We start from the raw sequence: 16,756 nt of genomic DNA, 5'->3' as shown, positions 1-16,756 counted from the left end.
TGTTTTACCGTCACATACTTACGTATCATTTTGCAGAGGATTGTTCCACTATCATATTTTAATTTTAATCCAAAAATTCGCCGTTCAATAGCAGCTTGTGAGCGAAGGGGAATAACTCATATAATTCGAGTAATACGGTGGTAGGTAAATCTGGATATAAAGTTTCTGACCTTCTAAACTTATACAAAATTACTCTTCAAATAAAGCAGTAAGGCTAAATTTAGTTAACTTTAAGGCGGATGTCATAAGTTAGAATTCATAGATTAAAGGCAATCATTCAGCTGCCCGACTCAAAAACATAATTTGTTTCGTTTCTTTTATAATCGCAGGGATCCGTAATATATATTGCGCATGCCCACAACATCAAAACCGTCCTCGTGGCTTTTCCTGTTTACAATCAGCTGCGAGAGAAGAACTCAAGATGTTGGTTTTATTTGAAACTGCGGCTGGATACGCTGTATTCAAGGTATAAATTAGTTATTTATGTAATGTGTGCATCCATGTCAAACCAGATCATGCTCAGACAATTGATAGATAGGCATTTGGAACGCCTGGTACCCACCACGTGGTCTTTAAATGGAGACCTCGTGGCCCGACTGCGGTGCTCGCTCAGTCAGTTGAAGTAATGAAGAACAAAATGTTAGTGTCCTGCGTATCGATACCCACATTTTACTCATAGTATCGGGGTGTCGTTTACTGGCATCGATGCAGGGGACGTCATTAGGCGGATATATCTTAAATTTTAGGACTGAGTATAGAATTCCAGTCATTATCACATCCACAGATGCTAGACACTCCAGTACTACAAGAGACAAGAATGTTTATTTAGTGTCAAATATGGTTAACAAGAACATAAGCTCTCAGGAGTTTGTATTTCGACAAACAATGTGAAAAAAATGTAAAAAAAAACAACACATTATAAAAACATGATATACAATAACTCATAAACAGATTAGCACTACGAAGATGAAACTACAATCATACAGGCACTTAACAGAAACAGTAGCATACAGACATGTTGAATATAAGCACTAAAAGCTGAAGCAGCTAAAAACATTAATATTAATACCTGGTCAATATATAAAAATTGTCTTGTCGTCGGAAGCTAAAGATGCATTCCATTTATATCTGTGCCGTAATCCCTGAGTTTTGATTTTCAAGGAAATCTTATCACGTACAGCACAGTTACCAACACTTATCGTCCACCCAGACCACACAACTACTAATGATACTGATCTTGTTAGACTTTCAGTCGCTGGATACGTTGTGGGAAATTAAGTGGAATTCTCAGACACTGTTCAGTGTCGGAGAGTTTTGAGGTGCTGACAACAAATATCTACTATGACCCAACACAAACCTCGTATATATCGATCAATGGATTATTTATTGATCCAAAACAGCCCTTATTATCACCAACAGCTGCTATATTCTGTCAGTAAAGTCCTCAGTTTTTAATTGTTCAAAATTTCCCACCGATCAAAAGTGATTAATCATGACCAACAAACAGAATTGATCATGACTAGAAAAAAATATTAATTGATTAGAAGATTTACCGACCACCTCTTTTTGTTGATCAGTCACTCTTATGATTAAAGATAGATCTGTCTTTTGTGTCAATCAATTTTAATTCGCTTTCAGTGATGAGCAGATCTGGTGTCGATACGCTAATTCAATGTGCTGTGATAGTTCAACAACCTTACTTAGTTTACTGTTGTCTCATATTTATGATAGTGTGTGTTAACACAAAAATGCCACCGTCTAAACATTGAATCATACCTCTTTTTCTCCCTTCAGCTGCTTGATGAAAAAAAGTTGAAGAAGACTGAAAAACTTTATGAAGAATTCTCAACCGCTGAAAGTGCTAGTAAAATGTGAGTATCAGGTTTGGTTTTTAATGAGTTCAATATTGACCTGCAACAACTGTTCAAAAAGCTTACATAATATTTCATCACAAAACTATAGCTACCTTGCTCTAGATCTGTGGTAATTAAATTCCCATGTCATACTTAGGTGTATCTGTACTTGATGTAACTACCTCCACAAGTTGTACAGGAGTTTTTCTTATTCACTTTTCAGATTGAAATTGCAGCATTTCAAAAAGTTCAAAGATACTACCGAAGCCCTTGCTGGTGAGTATTAAAGTGTTACAGTAATATGAATTGTAATATTTCAGTTTGTATAGAAATATTTGCAAAACATAATGAGTTTCCATATGCAATAATTATGAATTAACACACTTTGAGTAAATTTTACACTTCACTTTTATGGGTAAAAAATCTGTAGAATTAAAGATTTGATATATATACTGGGGTAGGCTATTAAGACGAATGAAGCAGGACAGTCTCGGGAAATCAATAAATAAAAAACAATTATGTTTGAGACATAATGTATTGCAATAATATAAGTATTCAGAAACAGCTTTTGCAATATCTCTAATAAGGGCATTAAGGCCTAATAAAAAAAACTTTTGTTTCTTTTAGTCATACCTACCCTAGTTTTGTGCATCTACCCTAAAAAAAAATATTGGCATTTAGTGATATGCACTGTTTAACCCTTTCACCACTGTAGACCAGAATGGACTCATCCAGATAAATGTATGGTAGAGTCTACTAAAGTTTCCTAGGGGTGAAAGGGTAAAGTCCAAACTAGTACTTCTGCTCTATATAATCATAGTAAAATAAAAAAAAATCTCTACCTACCTACAGTAGGATTCTGAGGATCCTTAACATTTGGATCTAGGAAAACAATGGAAGTAAAACAATTTTTATAAACCTGTATTGCTATATATGCAATTGTCTTTTTCTACTCTACAGCTGCCACTGCCTCCATTGAGGGGAAGATGAACAAATCTCTGAAGAAACTTCTCAAAAAAGTTTTAGTAGAACCAGCCCAAGAACTTGCTGTGGCTGATGCCAAACTTGGAAATGTCATAAAGGTTAGAAACAAGATGAAACAAGAATTGGCACAACTGAATTCAGATAGTGCTAGTATTCTATTGAAAATCGAAACTTCACTGAACAGATATATATAAAATATATAATACCCTCTCTGGCTTATTTACCAAATTATTACAAATAATGTTAGGTAATATCAGTGTCCCATTTCTCTTTAAAAACACACATTAAACAATTACATTACACAAGAATATAGGACATAGCTCTATGATTGCTCTACCACTATTTAGCTTCAGTGGTGCATGCCAGTGTAAACATGCAGCCAGCTTGAATTAATATTGATACTTATGAACAGTCATCAGCTCAATGCGTGGGTTTAAGGGAGTTAGGGGAATGGGGGCAGGAGTATTTGATGTTTGGAAATTAAAATCCACCCCATGGGGTATTTAATAGGTGATGGGGCAAGGTTTTTTATTTTCATCTCATTTCAGAATATTTTATTGTACTGATCTTATGTACAAAGGGAATTTGGCAACAGGCATAGCCTATATAAGCCCTCTCCTTACAAAACATAACAGTATATACATATCATATAAATGTTACTTTTACAGGTGTTTCTTTAAGTATTAAAATAAGAGATTATTTGTACTTTGAATTTGATTTGACAATATATATTTCAAATATCACAATTGTTGTATAAAGAGAGATTATTTTACAAAGCTATTTGAGAATCTAATAAAAACGTCTGGTGTCTCTGAACCGCCTCCACATTATTTATATTCATATTTACGTCTCGTGATTGGAAACCATCAATAGAAGATTGGGTATTGAGTGGAATAGCATCACTCATCGCTGACAGAGAGTTAAGTAATATTAGTCGTTGGTTAGTATAAAACGGACAGTGCAGGAAAAAAAGGATCACGATCTTCGAAGGGGGAGCCACATACAAGCGGGGCTATCATTTAGATGTGCATTAAATAAATCTGAATTTCTTAACTGACATAATGTTATGTTAATTTTTCTATCCCTGTGATATTTACAAATGTTACTACAGGGTGAACATCCATATGGGTAAACATTCCTCATATCATCGACATATGGTAAAGATTAGGAAATATCAGTGTTTGCACATGCACAGGTTAGGAAATATCAGTGTTCCCACATGCACAGGTTTGGAAAATAAAACCTACAATGTATTTGCAAAAAGTTTTCCTTTAGCTGTTTCTTACAGTGAAATGTATAGCAATAATTAAACACATCAATTTTCAGTGTTTTTGTTTATTCAGTTTCAAATTTCCGTTATTTATATATTTTGAATTGGTAGTACTTTGAACGTTGCACATATTACGACTGGAAACTTGTATAACCATGTGTTTTTTAACTAATTGGTAAAATAAAGACTAAAATTGGGAAAATACAGGGTCATTTTTCAATTGGGAATTGGTCCCCTTACCAGACCCTATAAACACCAAGCTAAAACCCTGATGTTGATATTTGTTTATTACAGGACAAGTTTGATGTGAACTGTGTGTGTAACACTTCTATTAATGAACTTATGAGAGGAATCCGCTCTCAAATGAACAGTCTCATCACAGGTCTACCAGAGAAAGACATGGCCGCCATGGCCCTCGGACTGGCTCACAGGCAAGTTGTCATAGATACTAAGAGACTAAATCTGTATTACTTTAATTAAAACATGGTTTCCAGACAAGGATTGATATCAGTCACATTGTGTGAAAAAATTCAAATTTAACCACTGTCTTAACAGGTAACAAAGTTGAAATAGGCAATAAATGATTGTCTTGTTAGAAAAAAAACCACCACTAATATTTTATAATGTAGAATCAACTAACTGAGAAATAAATGGTTGTATATTTCAGTTTGTCCCGGTACAAGTTGAAGTTCAGTCCTGACAAAGTGGATACAATGATTGTTCAGGCTATATGTAAGTACATCTAAAGTCTAAAGATTTGTATGAAATACAACAATATTAACCCTTTCACCCCTATGTAACTTAAGTAAACCCTACCATGCATTGATCTGGATGGGTCCATTATGGTCTACAGTGGTGAAGGGTTAATAAAGTCACCTTACTTGAAATATGACATAAATGAAAATGAAGGAATGAAGTTTTCATATTTTTTTTCTTGAAATAAGACTGTTTTTTATAAAGATTATACCAAAATATTGATACACTGTTGAGCAAATTTCCTGTACCCCACTATCGTTTCTTAAAGGTTCCAGTGAATGGTCCTATTCTTAGTGTTCAGTTTATTTTTTAATGCTGATTTGGGGCCATAATAAAGCCCCTCTCTTGGATAATAAATACTGTATTTTCCCAAGGTCAATGCAAATGTCACTTAAATTTCTCTAGATCAGGCTCCTTGTGTATATTTTCCGAAAGTCATCAACCACAAGCCCCTGTGTAATACTTGAAATGTATAATGGTAATTGACAATTATTGTAAAATAATATTTGTGGACTCTTACAGCTCTTCTGGATGACCTTGACAAAGAGTTGAACAACTACATCATGAGGGCGCGGGAATGGTTCGGTTGGCACTTTCCTGAACTAGGAAAAATTGTACAAGACAACCTGGCATATGCTAAAACTGTAAAGCTAATGGGTGAGATTCTGTTTCCTGTATTATTTATATGAATGGGAGATGTTCTCCTACCTAAATATTGAAAGAGATTTATATATTAGGTAAAATTGTCAAATTAATGTATGATGTAATTCAATATATATGATGTTTTAAGGGTAAAATGTCTTTATTTATTAAATCTGCAAGTTCATAATATGATTCAACAATTTTTACTTCACATACACAACTTGAAACATGTTAACAATTTCAGTTCTGCATTTGCAAGGGTGTAGAATGCGTTATAAGATAGATAATTTTGAAAATAGTCATTTATCTAAAACTGAATCACATGTTTATTACAGCGATGTTTAATATGGTATCTGTCCCCGAGATGTGACTAGTGTTTTGATATAGGAGCTGTTTATTTTAGGTTACAGGACAAATGCTGTCAACGTTGATTTTTCTGACATTCTACCTGAGGAGGTGGAACAAGAATTAAAACACGCTGCTGAAATCTCCATGGGAACAGAAATCTCAGAGGAGGATTTAACGAATATCACTTACCTTAGTGAACAGGTAGGCCAATAGACTGTGATTGTATTATCTGCTGCAAGCCCCTTTATAATCCCTATCTGAAGAAATTACATTTATTGGACTATGAGTACAATCTGATTAGTGACACCTCTCCCGCAATTGTAAATGTAAGTTTTAAATCCTTGATAGAAGTTTTTCTGAGTTGAGAGTGTCAGCAGTGATTGTGTGTTGATATCAAGCTTGTTTCGTATTGAACCTGAGCATGATTTCATTAAATTGGCCAGTCTGTTAAGTATGGTGTCACACAAAATACTTTGAACCAGCATCTTCCATTGTGGGTTACTTGAGTTAGATATACATAATAACCAGCCGGCCGGCCCTCTTTAGGGAATTTCTATGTATAGCGTCAATGCTACAATGGTTTGTGGGAAACCACCTTTCAAAAAGTCAAGTTATAGGGCCAATTTAGACATGTCCACTATTAAAGCAAAGTTCTCTTTAAAACTAAATTGAACTTGGATATGTGGAAGGCAATTTATTCAGTGTTATGTGTTTTAATTTTCTCTCATATAATGTACATTGAATAATTAAGGAATGAAATCATCACCCTTGCTAAGTACAAATCAATCACCATAGATAAGGTATATCAATATACAGTAGTTGCAAATGATGGATAAAAATTGTTTTCACTGACAAAATGTGATGTCTTAACAATTTCGTCACTACCACTGATGCAACTACAATTTCTCAACGATTTTGTGACCGCCTGGTAACTAATACTTTCTCAGGCTATTTAGTATTCTGTTAAGGATCAAGTCACTCGGAACAATAGCTGATTGTTTCCTATCCAATAAATTCACTTTTTCCAAAATCAGTTTTATCAAACTTGGTCAGGTACTACATTGTAGCAGCTTATAAGATGAAGACAACTGTTCTTTTTTAGTTCATTCAGAAAAAAAGTTTTGTGGTTTCTGTGGTAATCATATTATTTCAATGTGGTGGTTGATAATTTCCTCGCCTAAACTTATCCTTTTATTAAAATCACCAGTGTTTGAAACAGTAATAAAATATATCCATATAAATGTGTACAGTGTTTTGAAACCACAGAAACCACAATCATCAAAAGAAAGCTTACAAAATCTACATCAGTATCTCTGCAATATGTGGTGAATGTCAGATTTTACTTACTCTATGCATTATTTTCTAGTAGAAACTATCTTTGTACAAAAAATATCACAAAAATATCACGCACAGTCGGTCAGATTATTTGATTTTGTTGTGAAAGTCCTTTCAATCCTCTCAATTTTACCAAATACATATTAATGCCTTTTCGATTTAATATCGTAAAATTTGTCGCTGAAAGTTGCAAATGATGGATAAAAATTGTTTTCACTGACAAAATGTGATGTTTTACCAATTTCGTCACTACCACTGATGCAACTACAATCAATGGATGGAATTAATTTTGGTTGAAACAAAAATCATTTGGTTACCGTAGGTCTCGCCTATTAAAAGATGTTTGTTGTGAATATACTGATATAGAGACTTAGTCCTTCAGAACGATGTGTTCCAGAGGTGTGCATGATACTTATAATCTTGTCTTTCACTAGTAAATGACTCGTTCGAGTTTCAAGATCAGAGAGTATTTTGACCTGTTTGGGTTGATGTAGTTGCCTCAAATCAGGGATAATCCTGGAGGGGGCCATTGACCCCTTAAATCTGGTATATATCAACCCCTTCCATCGTCCAATTTTCTTTAAATTTTACATAGAATGGACACTCTTAATCTTGAAATTGACTGAATTGCTGAAAATGATCCACTGCTCTCAAATTTCAGGATTTTCCCTGCAAATGCTGGCATTTTAGTTTTAAATTGACATCAAAACACTTCTATAAATATGATGCATATTATTGAAGTCTTACTGTAATAATCTTAACTATTTAATAATTATAAGGTAATTAGATGGTTGTCTCAAAGTTGCAAATGATGGATAAAAATTGTTTTCGCTGAAAAAATGTGATGTTTTACAAATTTCGTCACTACCACTGATGCAACTCCGTCAAAATGACGAAATTAAGTTTAGTTGAAACAAACTACATTTGGTAAGGTCTCCCCTTCTAAAAAGATGTTTGTTGTGAATATACTGATATAGAGACTTAGTCCTTCAGAACGATGTGTTCCAGAGGTGTGCATGATACTTGTAATCTTGTCTTTCACAAGTATATGACTCGTCTGAGTTTCAATAGACTGTCCACTGTCTCTAGAATATTGAATTATTAAGAAAAAAAAGTTTAACTAAAAAAAAATAGATCTCTTGGATGTCTGATTCTAGAACTCTAAGTTCTAAACTAGGGGGAGATAAGCTAGTAGTAAAATGCAGCTGAGCAATTCTTCATAAAAACAGGGGATGGTAGCTAGTCTAGAGTTTCAAGATGAGAGAGTATTTCGACCCATCTGAGTTGGAGTTGGATGTAGTTGCCTCAATTGCTGGTTTATTTAGTTATACATCAAACACTACTATACATATGATCTATATTAATCGAAGTCTTACTGTAATAATCTTAACTATTTAATAATTATAATGTAATTAGATGGTTGTCTCAAAGTTGCAAATGATGGATAAAAATTGTTTTCACTGACAAAATGTGATGTTTTACCAGTTTCGTCACTACCACTGATGCAGCCTGTACAACTGAAACGCATGAAGCTGTATGACTTGTGATGGGTATCGATACGATCGTCAAAATTAATTGAAATTTCCTCAGTATAGAGTAAAGCTCATCAAGAAATGTATAACCTTTACTACTGCTTTTAACTTATTCACCCCTGAGCACATTTGAACTCTTCCAATTCAAAGGTTGGAATAGTGCATTATGAATTTCAGGGGTGAATGAGTTTAATACATCAGCCCTAACCCAACCCTTTTCTTTGATTAGGTAATTGTACAGCTTGTATCAAATGTGTTTAAAAATATATAATATTCCAAAGTTATGAAGAATATATGTCCTTTCAGCGTGATACAACTTTTCCAGTTTTGATTTTTTAATTATTGCAGGTAGTTGATATAACGGAGTACAGAGCCCAGCTTTATGACTACGTGAAGAACAGAATGATGGCTGTAGCGCCCAACTTAACCATTCTAGTAGGAGAACTTGTCGGAGCACGACTCATAGCACACGCAGGTAAATGCTGTAAAAAGAGAAAGATTGTTTAACCAATTTAAACTGCAAGTCCTAACATTTTACACAATATTGGCAACTCACCTTCTTTTTGAGTCAACTGAAAAGGCAACATGAATGTGTAGGGATCACTGATCATCACTGGCAAGTACATGTACAGAATTTTCAGACATTTAATGAAACTACTTGGTATGTATACTAACTAAGTCTTGGTTTCAAGTTTAATGCTTAGTTAAATGGATGCAAATGTAATCAGTGATTTGTGGTGGACTTGCCAACAGTTTAAAACTCCACATCATTTGTATATCTTAGTATTTGGCTCGAACCTTTTGCAATATAAAAAGGTCAGACAGTCTCACAAACTTGTTTCAACAACAAAATGTTGTTGAAAAATGTTTTTCTTTCAAAACTTTCCATGTACCTATTTGATATGTCTTTTATTCTCAAATCTTCTATTATGTATAAAATGTATTTAATTTTCAATTTTCCTACATGTTTGAAATCTTTATTTTCAGGTTCCCTATTAAACTTGGCCAAACATCCATCGTCCACAGTCCAGATCTTAGGGGCAGAAAAAGCCCTGTTTAGAGCCCTAAAGACGAAACATGACACGCCCAAATACGGTTTGATATACCACGCCTCGCTCGTCGGACAGTCAAACCCCAAGATGAAGGGAAAAGTAAGTCAACTAAACATTCGGGCTCATTATTTTCCATGTCAATGATTATCCTACCAGCCCCGGATCATGATGTCTATGTTACACAATGTCTTGGCTATTTTAGATGTCTTATTTAGATAATTTCAAAGCTTACTCTTGATGGGTTAATTTTCACAATTTATCTTGGTTACCAAAGTGAACTTATCTGTTACAACTGATTCATACACTTAAAAAGATTTTTAGCTCAAGTCTGCTCTCCTAAATGTTTCCTAGTATTTACATGAATACAATAATATTTGTTGAAATGAAAACAAATGAGTTACAAGTTTTCATTGGGCACTGTTTAAAGAAAATTTGTATTGATTTGTTTGTAAAATTGAAGGAAATATCGGTGCTAGACTGACTTAACTGTATCTTAATAAATGTAAATGTGTTTGGTAACTAGTCCACCATTAGAGATATTTCAGAGATATTATTCATTTCTGGTCAAACTTTATCTGTATATTCAGATGTATGTACAGTCCAGTTGTGAATAAATCCCTTGTCAAATTTCACCACCCATTATGATACTTAGATAAGGGAGCAAGTCTGGGGGAAGGTGATCGCATTTACATCAGTACCCAGAAATTCTTCCGTGTTTCCTATACAAGTCTATAGCTAGCAGCTCTCAACATCGAAACAAAAAATTGGTAGTTTGTGATGCATTGAATTTTGATTTTAAGATAATTTCCATGTTTTGTCTATCAGATGTCCCGTATGCTAGCAGCCAAGTCGGCTCTCGCTATACGTGTGGACGCGCTAGGGGATGAAACTAACTCTGACTTAGGACTGGAACATAGAGCTACGCTAGAGAAGCGGCTCCGATACATGGAGGAAGGTGGGGTAGGTACAATTTGTAGGATTCTATTTGTTATTTTTATACGCCCGTCAAATTTGACGGAAGTATTATGGCATGGGGTTGTCTGGCCAACATAAACTTTGGTTGTCCGGCAATCTCCTCCTACATTTTTCGACCGGTCTCTTTGAAACTTGGTATACATTATAATCATGATATGAAGTTGTGTCTCCCTTAAAAAAAAATTGATTCGACAATTTTTCCAAAAGTAATTGCCCTTTGTTCATTTCAGTATTTGATATTTTTTGTATGGAGATCTCCTCCTACATTTTTTGACGGATTTCTTTGAAACTTAGTAGGCTAAATAATCATGATATGTTGTTGTGTTTCCTTGAAACGAATTTTGATTCAACAATTTTTGCAAAAGTAATTGCCTTTTGTTTATTTCGGTATTTGATTTTTGTCTGGCAATCTCCTCCTACATTTTTCAAAGGATCTCTTTGAAACTTGGTATACATTATAATCATGATATGAAGTTGTGTCTTCCGTAAAAGAATTTTGATTCGACAATTTTTGCAAAAGTTATTGCCCTTTGTTCATTTCAGCATTTTATTTTTTTTGTCCGGAGATTTTCTCCTACATTTATATCTGATTTTAATGTAAGAAAGTATATAACACTATATGACATTGGACGGGCGTATATTGTTCCGCCTCGCGGTACTCTTTGTTACATTTGATTGATTTGATAAAGTGTTAGTATGGCTGTTTTTAATTCTGTTTCTTTTCTATGACTTTCGTTTTCAGTAATATTTAATTGTATGATTCTGTTTCAGGCTAGAAGAATTAGTGGATCTGGAAAATTCCAAGCAAAATGGGACAAATTTGAAAACAAAAGGTGAGTTGTTGGTTCGGTACTGTAAAAGTTGATAGCGTGCCTGTTATATTGTGTTTTCTTGTTTTCACTAGAAAGATACCTTATTTCCGCGGACATTATTAACTATCAACAATAATTTATTATTATCAAAGAAAGTACAACAGACAGAAAAGGTGTCGGCAAATTGTTATTCAATTAAGGATTGAAACTTGCTTTGGTCGATTTCATGGGGTGATGAATTGAGATGCTCTTAAAACAAATTTAATGAACTGCAAAGCTGATAATATTTTGCTGATTGATCTTGTTGGGTTGTTTGAACAATTTCTAGTGTAGCTTCAATAAAAATGTAAAATCTCATCAAGTGGTATGTTCTTTGTTTAAACATGTCAATAGTTATCGCCCTTCGGAAATCATATGCACAGGCATTGTTAATCTGTGCAAATTCATCGGCAAAAGAAACATGTTACATTTGGTAGTTGCATTGAGTCCAACTTGAGTAGGAATTGAAATTTAATGCAATGACAGAGACAAATGTCAGATATTTTTCAGTCTGAACTTAATTTGATCTCAAACCTATCAAGTTGAAATGTGATATAGACCTGTATGAGTTAATGTGATGTTATTTATCCCCTCCCAGTGAAGTCAAAACGTACAACCCTGCAGCAGATTCAACACTTCCAAAAGCCAAAAAAAGGAAGTTTGAGGAAGAAAATGGCGACGAAAATAATCAGAGTTTGTCTAAAGTGCCTAAAGTAGAACCAGTGGAAGGTAAGTTTAGTGAGTTTGATTTGAGTATCCAAAGTCAATTGAACTTTCAGCATAACACTTTTCCAGTGTTGACGAAAGACCGATTAAATTTTCCTTGAAAGTTTTTTATTTTTTGCCCCGGGGCCTTTTTGCAAATCAGCTTGCAAATCCCTAGTCTAGCTTAATAATTCCCAGAGATGAAAGTCTGGTCTGACAGGATCACATGGTTCATGAAAATTATCTCCCTGTGAATGTGTGTTTTCATATGATGGAAATCAATCCTATACTAACTGAATACATTTTTTGACATATTTGGGGAGAGAGACTGGTAGCCATGGGACTGTCTTATCCACAAAGAATTAAATCAATATTTAATATCAAACGTGTTACAGCTTTCGTGATGCTTTCATGTTAACTCATTCTCACCCCTGAAAGTTAATAATGAACTACTCCAACCTTTGAATTGGAAGAGTTCAAATGTGTTTGCAGAGGTGAATGAGTTAGTATGGGATAAAGAATATGCTGAGTGTTGAATTTGGGTTTCTAAAAATTCGGCGGTTAAAATTGTGTATCTTAATAATAACTTTTCGCTGTACTGTAGACTATAGCAGGTTTACGAAATTATTGATAATCGTAAAGTAAACACTGCTTTGTGTTTCATGATGAATTCATTTAAAATTTGCTGCCTCTATATCCACAATGAATTTAATGTGAAACATGTTGTGATTAATCTAATCATAAGATATTGCTTGTAATTTAATACTATCCAGTGGCCATTACCTATACACTATCCAGTGAAGGACTAAAGATTTTTATCTTACATTATCCTGTAAAAGATATAGACAGCCTTTTGATAGGGGAGATAAGCCTGGTAGTCTTCACTTTAACTGTAATTTTAACAGGCTAATGTTTCTGTGCATCACTGTAGCAGCAATTATTAATGTAAATACAAATTTACAGTCATGCAGGAATTAGAATATTCTAATCAGTTATGGATATTGTCTTTGTTTAGAAGTTTCATCTGAAAAGAAGAAGAAAAAGAAGAACAAGTACAAAGACTTGGACAACAGTGTTGATACAACACAGGAGTCAATAGGTGAGCACCACAGTAACATTGTCAAATATTGATTATATAGAGTTAACTCCCCTTGTTTTTATTGCCATTGAATGAAGGTCGGAATAATTAAATCGAGCATTTGAGATATCACTGATGACACGTCACATATTTAACTGACATTAGACCTTCTTTATAATGTAAACCAACCCAAATCAGGGTTTTTGATACCAGTTACCACCTCATTTGTAACTGAGTAATGCAAGTTGGACTGATTTTGCTAATAGTATATATGCTATGGTATACTTTAGCAAATAACTTTAATGGAAGTCGGGCATAGTGTTCCATTCCTTAAAAAAAATGTTTTGATTAAATATTGTACCTGTCTCTTGGCCTAGATATGGCGTTAGTATGCTTTCACTAAAACACGTTACATAGTCCTATTGCACGCTCTTTGTCATGCAGCATCAGGACCAAACTTGGTACAACCAGTAAAACTGTTCTGCTTTGTCCAACTAATCCTATATGTAACCATAAGATAGTTTCAAAGTAGTCTCAATAGTGGCATACACACATTATATTCACCTGTCAAAAATAGATTTGTCCAATAATTCGAGTAAAGAAATCAGTTTTGGCCTGTCAGAAAGTAGTACCATTTTAAGTGTTAGGGGGTTCAAAATTTCTTTGTGACCATAACAAACACCTTTAAGTACAGCTTTCAAAAAAACTGGAAAGGGCAGTAGAAATCGTATTACTGTTATTGTGAGCCATTTCATGGTTAAAACAAATAAATGTAGTTATAAGAGTTAACTCCCTTTTGACATATAATAAACTCGCATCATACATTTGAATATGTCAATGAAAATGATGGTATAAAGTAACATAAGTAATCATGGATTGTTAAATAGTTGTTACAATCTGAACTAAGTTATAGCTGTTTCCTTGTAATAAATATTGGTCTGATACAAGTTTGATAGCCTTATGCTTTCACCACTGTTTTAGAGTGGTACATGTAACTCTTATTTTCTTTTTCATTTCAGCTGATCCAGAATCTTCAGAAAAGAAGAAAAAGAAGAAGAAGAAGAAGTCAAAGGAGGATTCTGATTAACGATTAGAAAAGAATTAAACAAGTATCAGACAGAGACTGATTATATACATGTACAAATGGGCCAAGATATTGAAACGCTGACTTACAAATTGTTCCCGTTAGATTATATGGAGACCTGTTGGCCAGCCCAGATCTATGACTTTTTAATGCTGGGATACACGTATCACTGTCGTGAAGCTGTACTGCATTTACATGATGGAATTCATTATATATTTGTTTTAAAACAAGATATTGAAGAGACTTCAATCGGATGTTTCATATGAGTTGGTAGATACCAATGTCGGTAAGAAATTTTGTTATGGTATAAAAAAAGAATTGTAGGTAGGTCACATCTTTGAAAATTGATTGATTGATAAACGATCATTTTCTTAGATACCCCAATCTGTGTGGTATCTACATTAAAAAATATTGAAAATATGAATACAGTACAGTACATGACGTGGGGGGGGGTGTGTGTTTGGAGCTATCGAGTGACCACCAACACCTATGGGTTTATCTTAAAAATCCTCACACCTACCCCAACCCCGTGCATTAGAATAGGTTGTTTTACCTTTGATAACTTTGATAAATAACAATTTCAAGGGATATATTTAAAGCAATGGAATACATGTATTAGAATATAAAATCAGATTGACTACAAAAAAACGCTTTGGCTTATATTTCATATGATTTTGAAGCTTGAATACTTTACGTAGAGCTCAATAAATATGTTTAATGCAAGGTTATCACCAATACATCTATGTGTATGATCATCTAGTTACTTTACATGCACATGCTCAATATAAGGGTGTGTGTGCATATACATGTAGTACATGCTCTATGTTATATGTGCTTGTGAATTAAAGATCTTGTTCTAACAAGTCATCAGAAATTTTAAGAAATATGGCCTATAACGCCGATCTGATTTTGAACATTTAAGAGCCTGCTCAAAGTCAAGAAACTTGTGTCGGGTTTCTTTTATCAGGAAGATATTAAGGGTAGAGCCTGTGATGGCGTAGGTGGATATGTCATTGTTCTGGACAAAGTTTACAAACATTCCTTACCTTTAGTTAAAAACTTTCTGTATTATAAACAATAATGGGCCTTTTAATTTAAAGTGGGAAAAAATTCTTTGCTTAGGCGTTTCATGGAACCAAAGACTGATTGTCCATCACTGTCTTGGGGTTTATTCTGGCGTTATAATAGGAACAGTAATGTGATATCATCTTATAATGTTTCCAGAATAACAGAGCTTCAATCCAATGTTGTGTCATCCTGTTTAAAATGTTTCTGTCATGAAGAACATTCTAAATATACGTTTGTTCATGTTTTGGATAATGTACATTTTTTTCTCCTTGGATATTTTATTCCCCAGCATGTGTTCAATATGAAAAACTGTCAGTTTGTTATCTATAAACTCCACATATCTGATCTGTCAGTTTGTTATCTATAAACTTCACAGATCTGATCTGTCAGTTTGTTATCTATAAACTTCACAGATCTGATGTCTTCTCTAATTCAACTGCATGGTGTCAATTGGATCACTTTTCAAGGGTATATCTTTCAAAAGAGTTTATCACTAACAAACATTTAAAAACGCTCCATGGATGGTACAGAAATTTGGACAGGTTTGATTTATTGATTGCATATTCTCAAGCTTAAGTTTCACAAGAATAATCTGTAGTTACCCTGAAAGTAAAAATGAATGGAGAAAAAACTCTTGCATAATGTTTGTGATTAATTGAAGGGAGACAACTCTTACATAATGTTTTATTTGGAAGGTTGCATTTATCTTCAGGTTAACACTTGTACATCCTTTAAAATGTCTACAGTTTCATAAATTAAGGGCTACATTTTCAGTTCCACTTGCATTTCGATTATTTACCATTAACATGTATGTTGGGCATTTTTCTCAGAATGAGTCTGTGGGCTCTAACTCTAAAGATGAAATGGTCTATTTTAACATTTTAACACCTTTCTAGGAAACAAATTGGTGAACTTGCATTATGTACAACATGTACAATTTGTTACGTTTTATCATTTTATATTCATCTTGTATAAAGTCAATCGCAATTTAAATCTGGAGTGTTTTGTTTTTGTTTAGACAGTCTGTATGCTAGGTAGTAAGCATTGCATGATAAAGTCCCTCTTATGTTATATAGGAGGGTATCGATGGCAGTGACTTTTTCATCCCAAGTTAACCTGGGGCATTTTCATGATTTCTGGTCTATACTCTCTCCATCTGCTGAATGAATAATGAACATGTTCAAAAGCAAGAGGATGTTCCAGCTATGAAACACAGGTCTAGA

The 16,756-nt window shown here is 33.9% G+C and overlaps 1 protein-coding gene across 1 annotated transcript; it reads left to right on the top strand.

Moving 5' to 3' along the window:
* Positions 1-362: 362 nt before the first annotated feature.
* Positions 363-16,526, top strand: LOC110442969 (nucleolar protein 58-like). The gene is made up of 15 exons (XM_021486874.1): positions 363-466; positions 1,795-1,871; positions 2,077-2,129; positions 2,814-2,935; positions 4,402-4,538; positions 4,775-4,839; positions 5,386-5,520; positions 5,909-6,054; positions 9,069-9,195; positions 9,708-9,871; positions 10,598-10,732; positions 11,519-11,580; positions 12,197-12,327; positions 13,319-13,402; positions 14,401-16,526. Exons 1-15 carry the CDS (start codon positions 422-424, stop codon positions 14,466-14,468), a joined length of 1,551 nt encoding a protein of 516 aa, XP_021342549.1. The 5' UTR covers positions 363-421; the 3' UTR covers positions 14,469-16,526.
* The last annotated feature ends 230 nt before the right edge of the window (positions 16,527-16,756 follow it).

The sequence above is a fragment of the Mizuhopecten yessoensis genome, unplaced genomic scaffold, assembly GCF_002113885.1.
Source record: "Mizuhopecten yessoensis strain PY_sf001 unplaced genomic scaffold, ASM211388v2 scaffold716315, whole genome shotgun sequence".
NCBI lineage: Eukaryota > Metazoa > Mollusca > Bivalvia > Pectinida > Pectinidae > Mizuhopecten > Mizuhopecten yessoensis.
The sequence above is the reverse complement of the archived record's forward strand: the minus strand, read 5'-3'. Positions and strand labels throughout refer to the sequence as shown.

Excerpts from the sequence above, each read along its gene's own strand:
- LOC110442969 (XM_021486874.1), top strand. The coding sequence starts at position 422 with ATGTTGGTTTTATTTGAAACTGCGGCTGGATACGCTGTATTCAAG. Across the intron at positions 2,130-2,813 it reads TACTACCGAAGCCCTTGCTG|CTGCCACTGCCTCCATTGAG; the intron begins GTGAGTATTAAA and ends TCTACTCTACAG. Across the intron at positions 2,936-4,401 it reads AACTTGGAAATGTCATAAAG|GACAAGTTTGATGTGAACTG; the intron begins GTTAGAAACAAG and ends TGTTTATTACAG.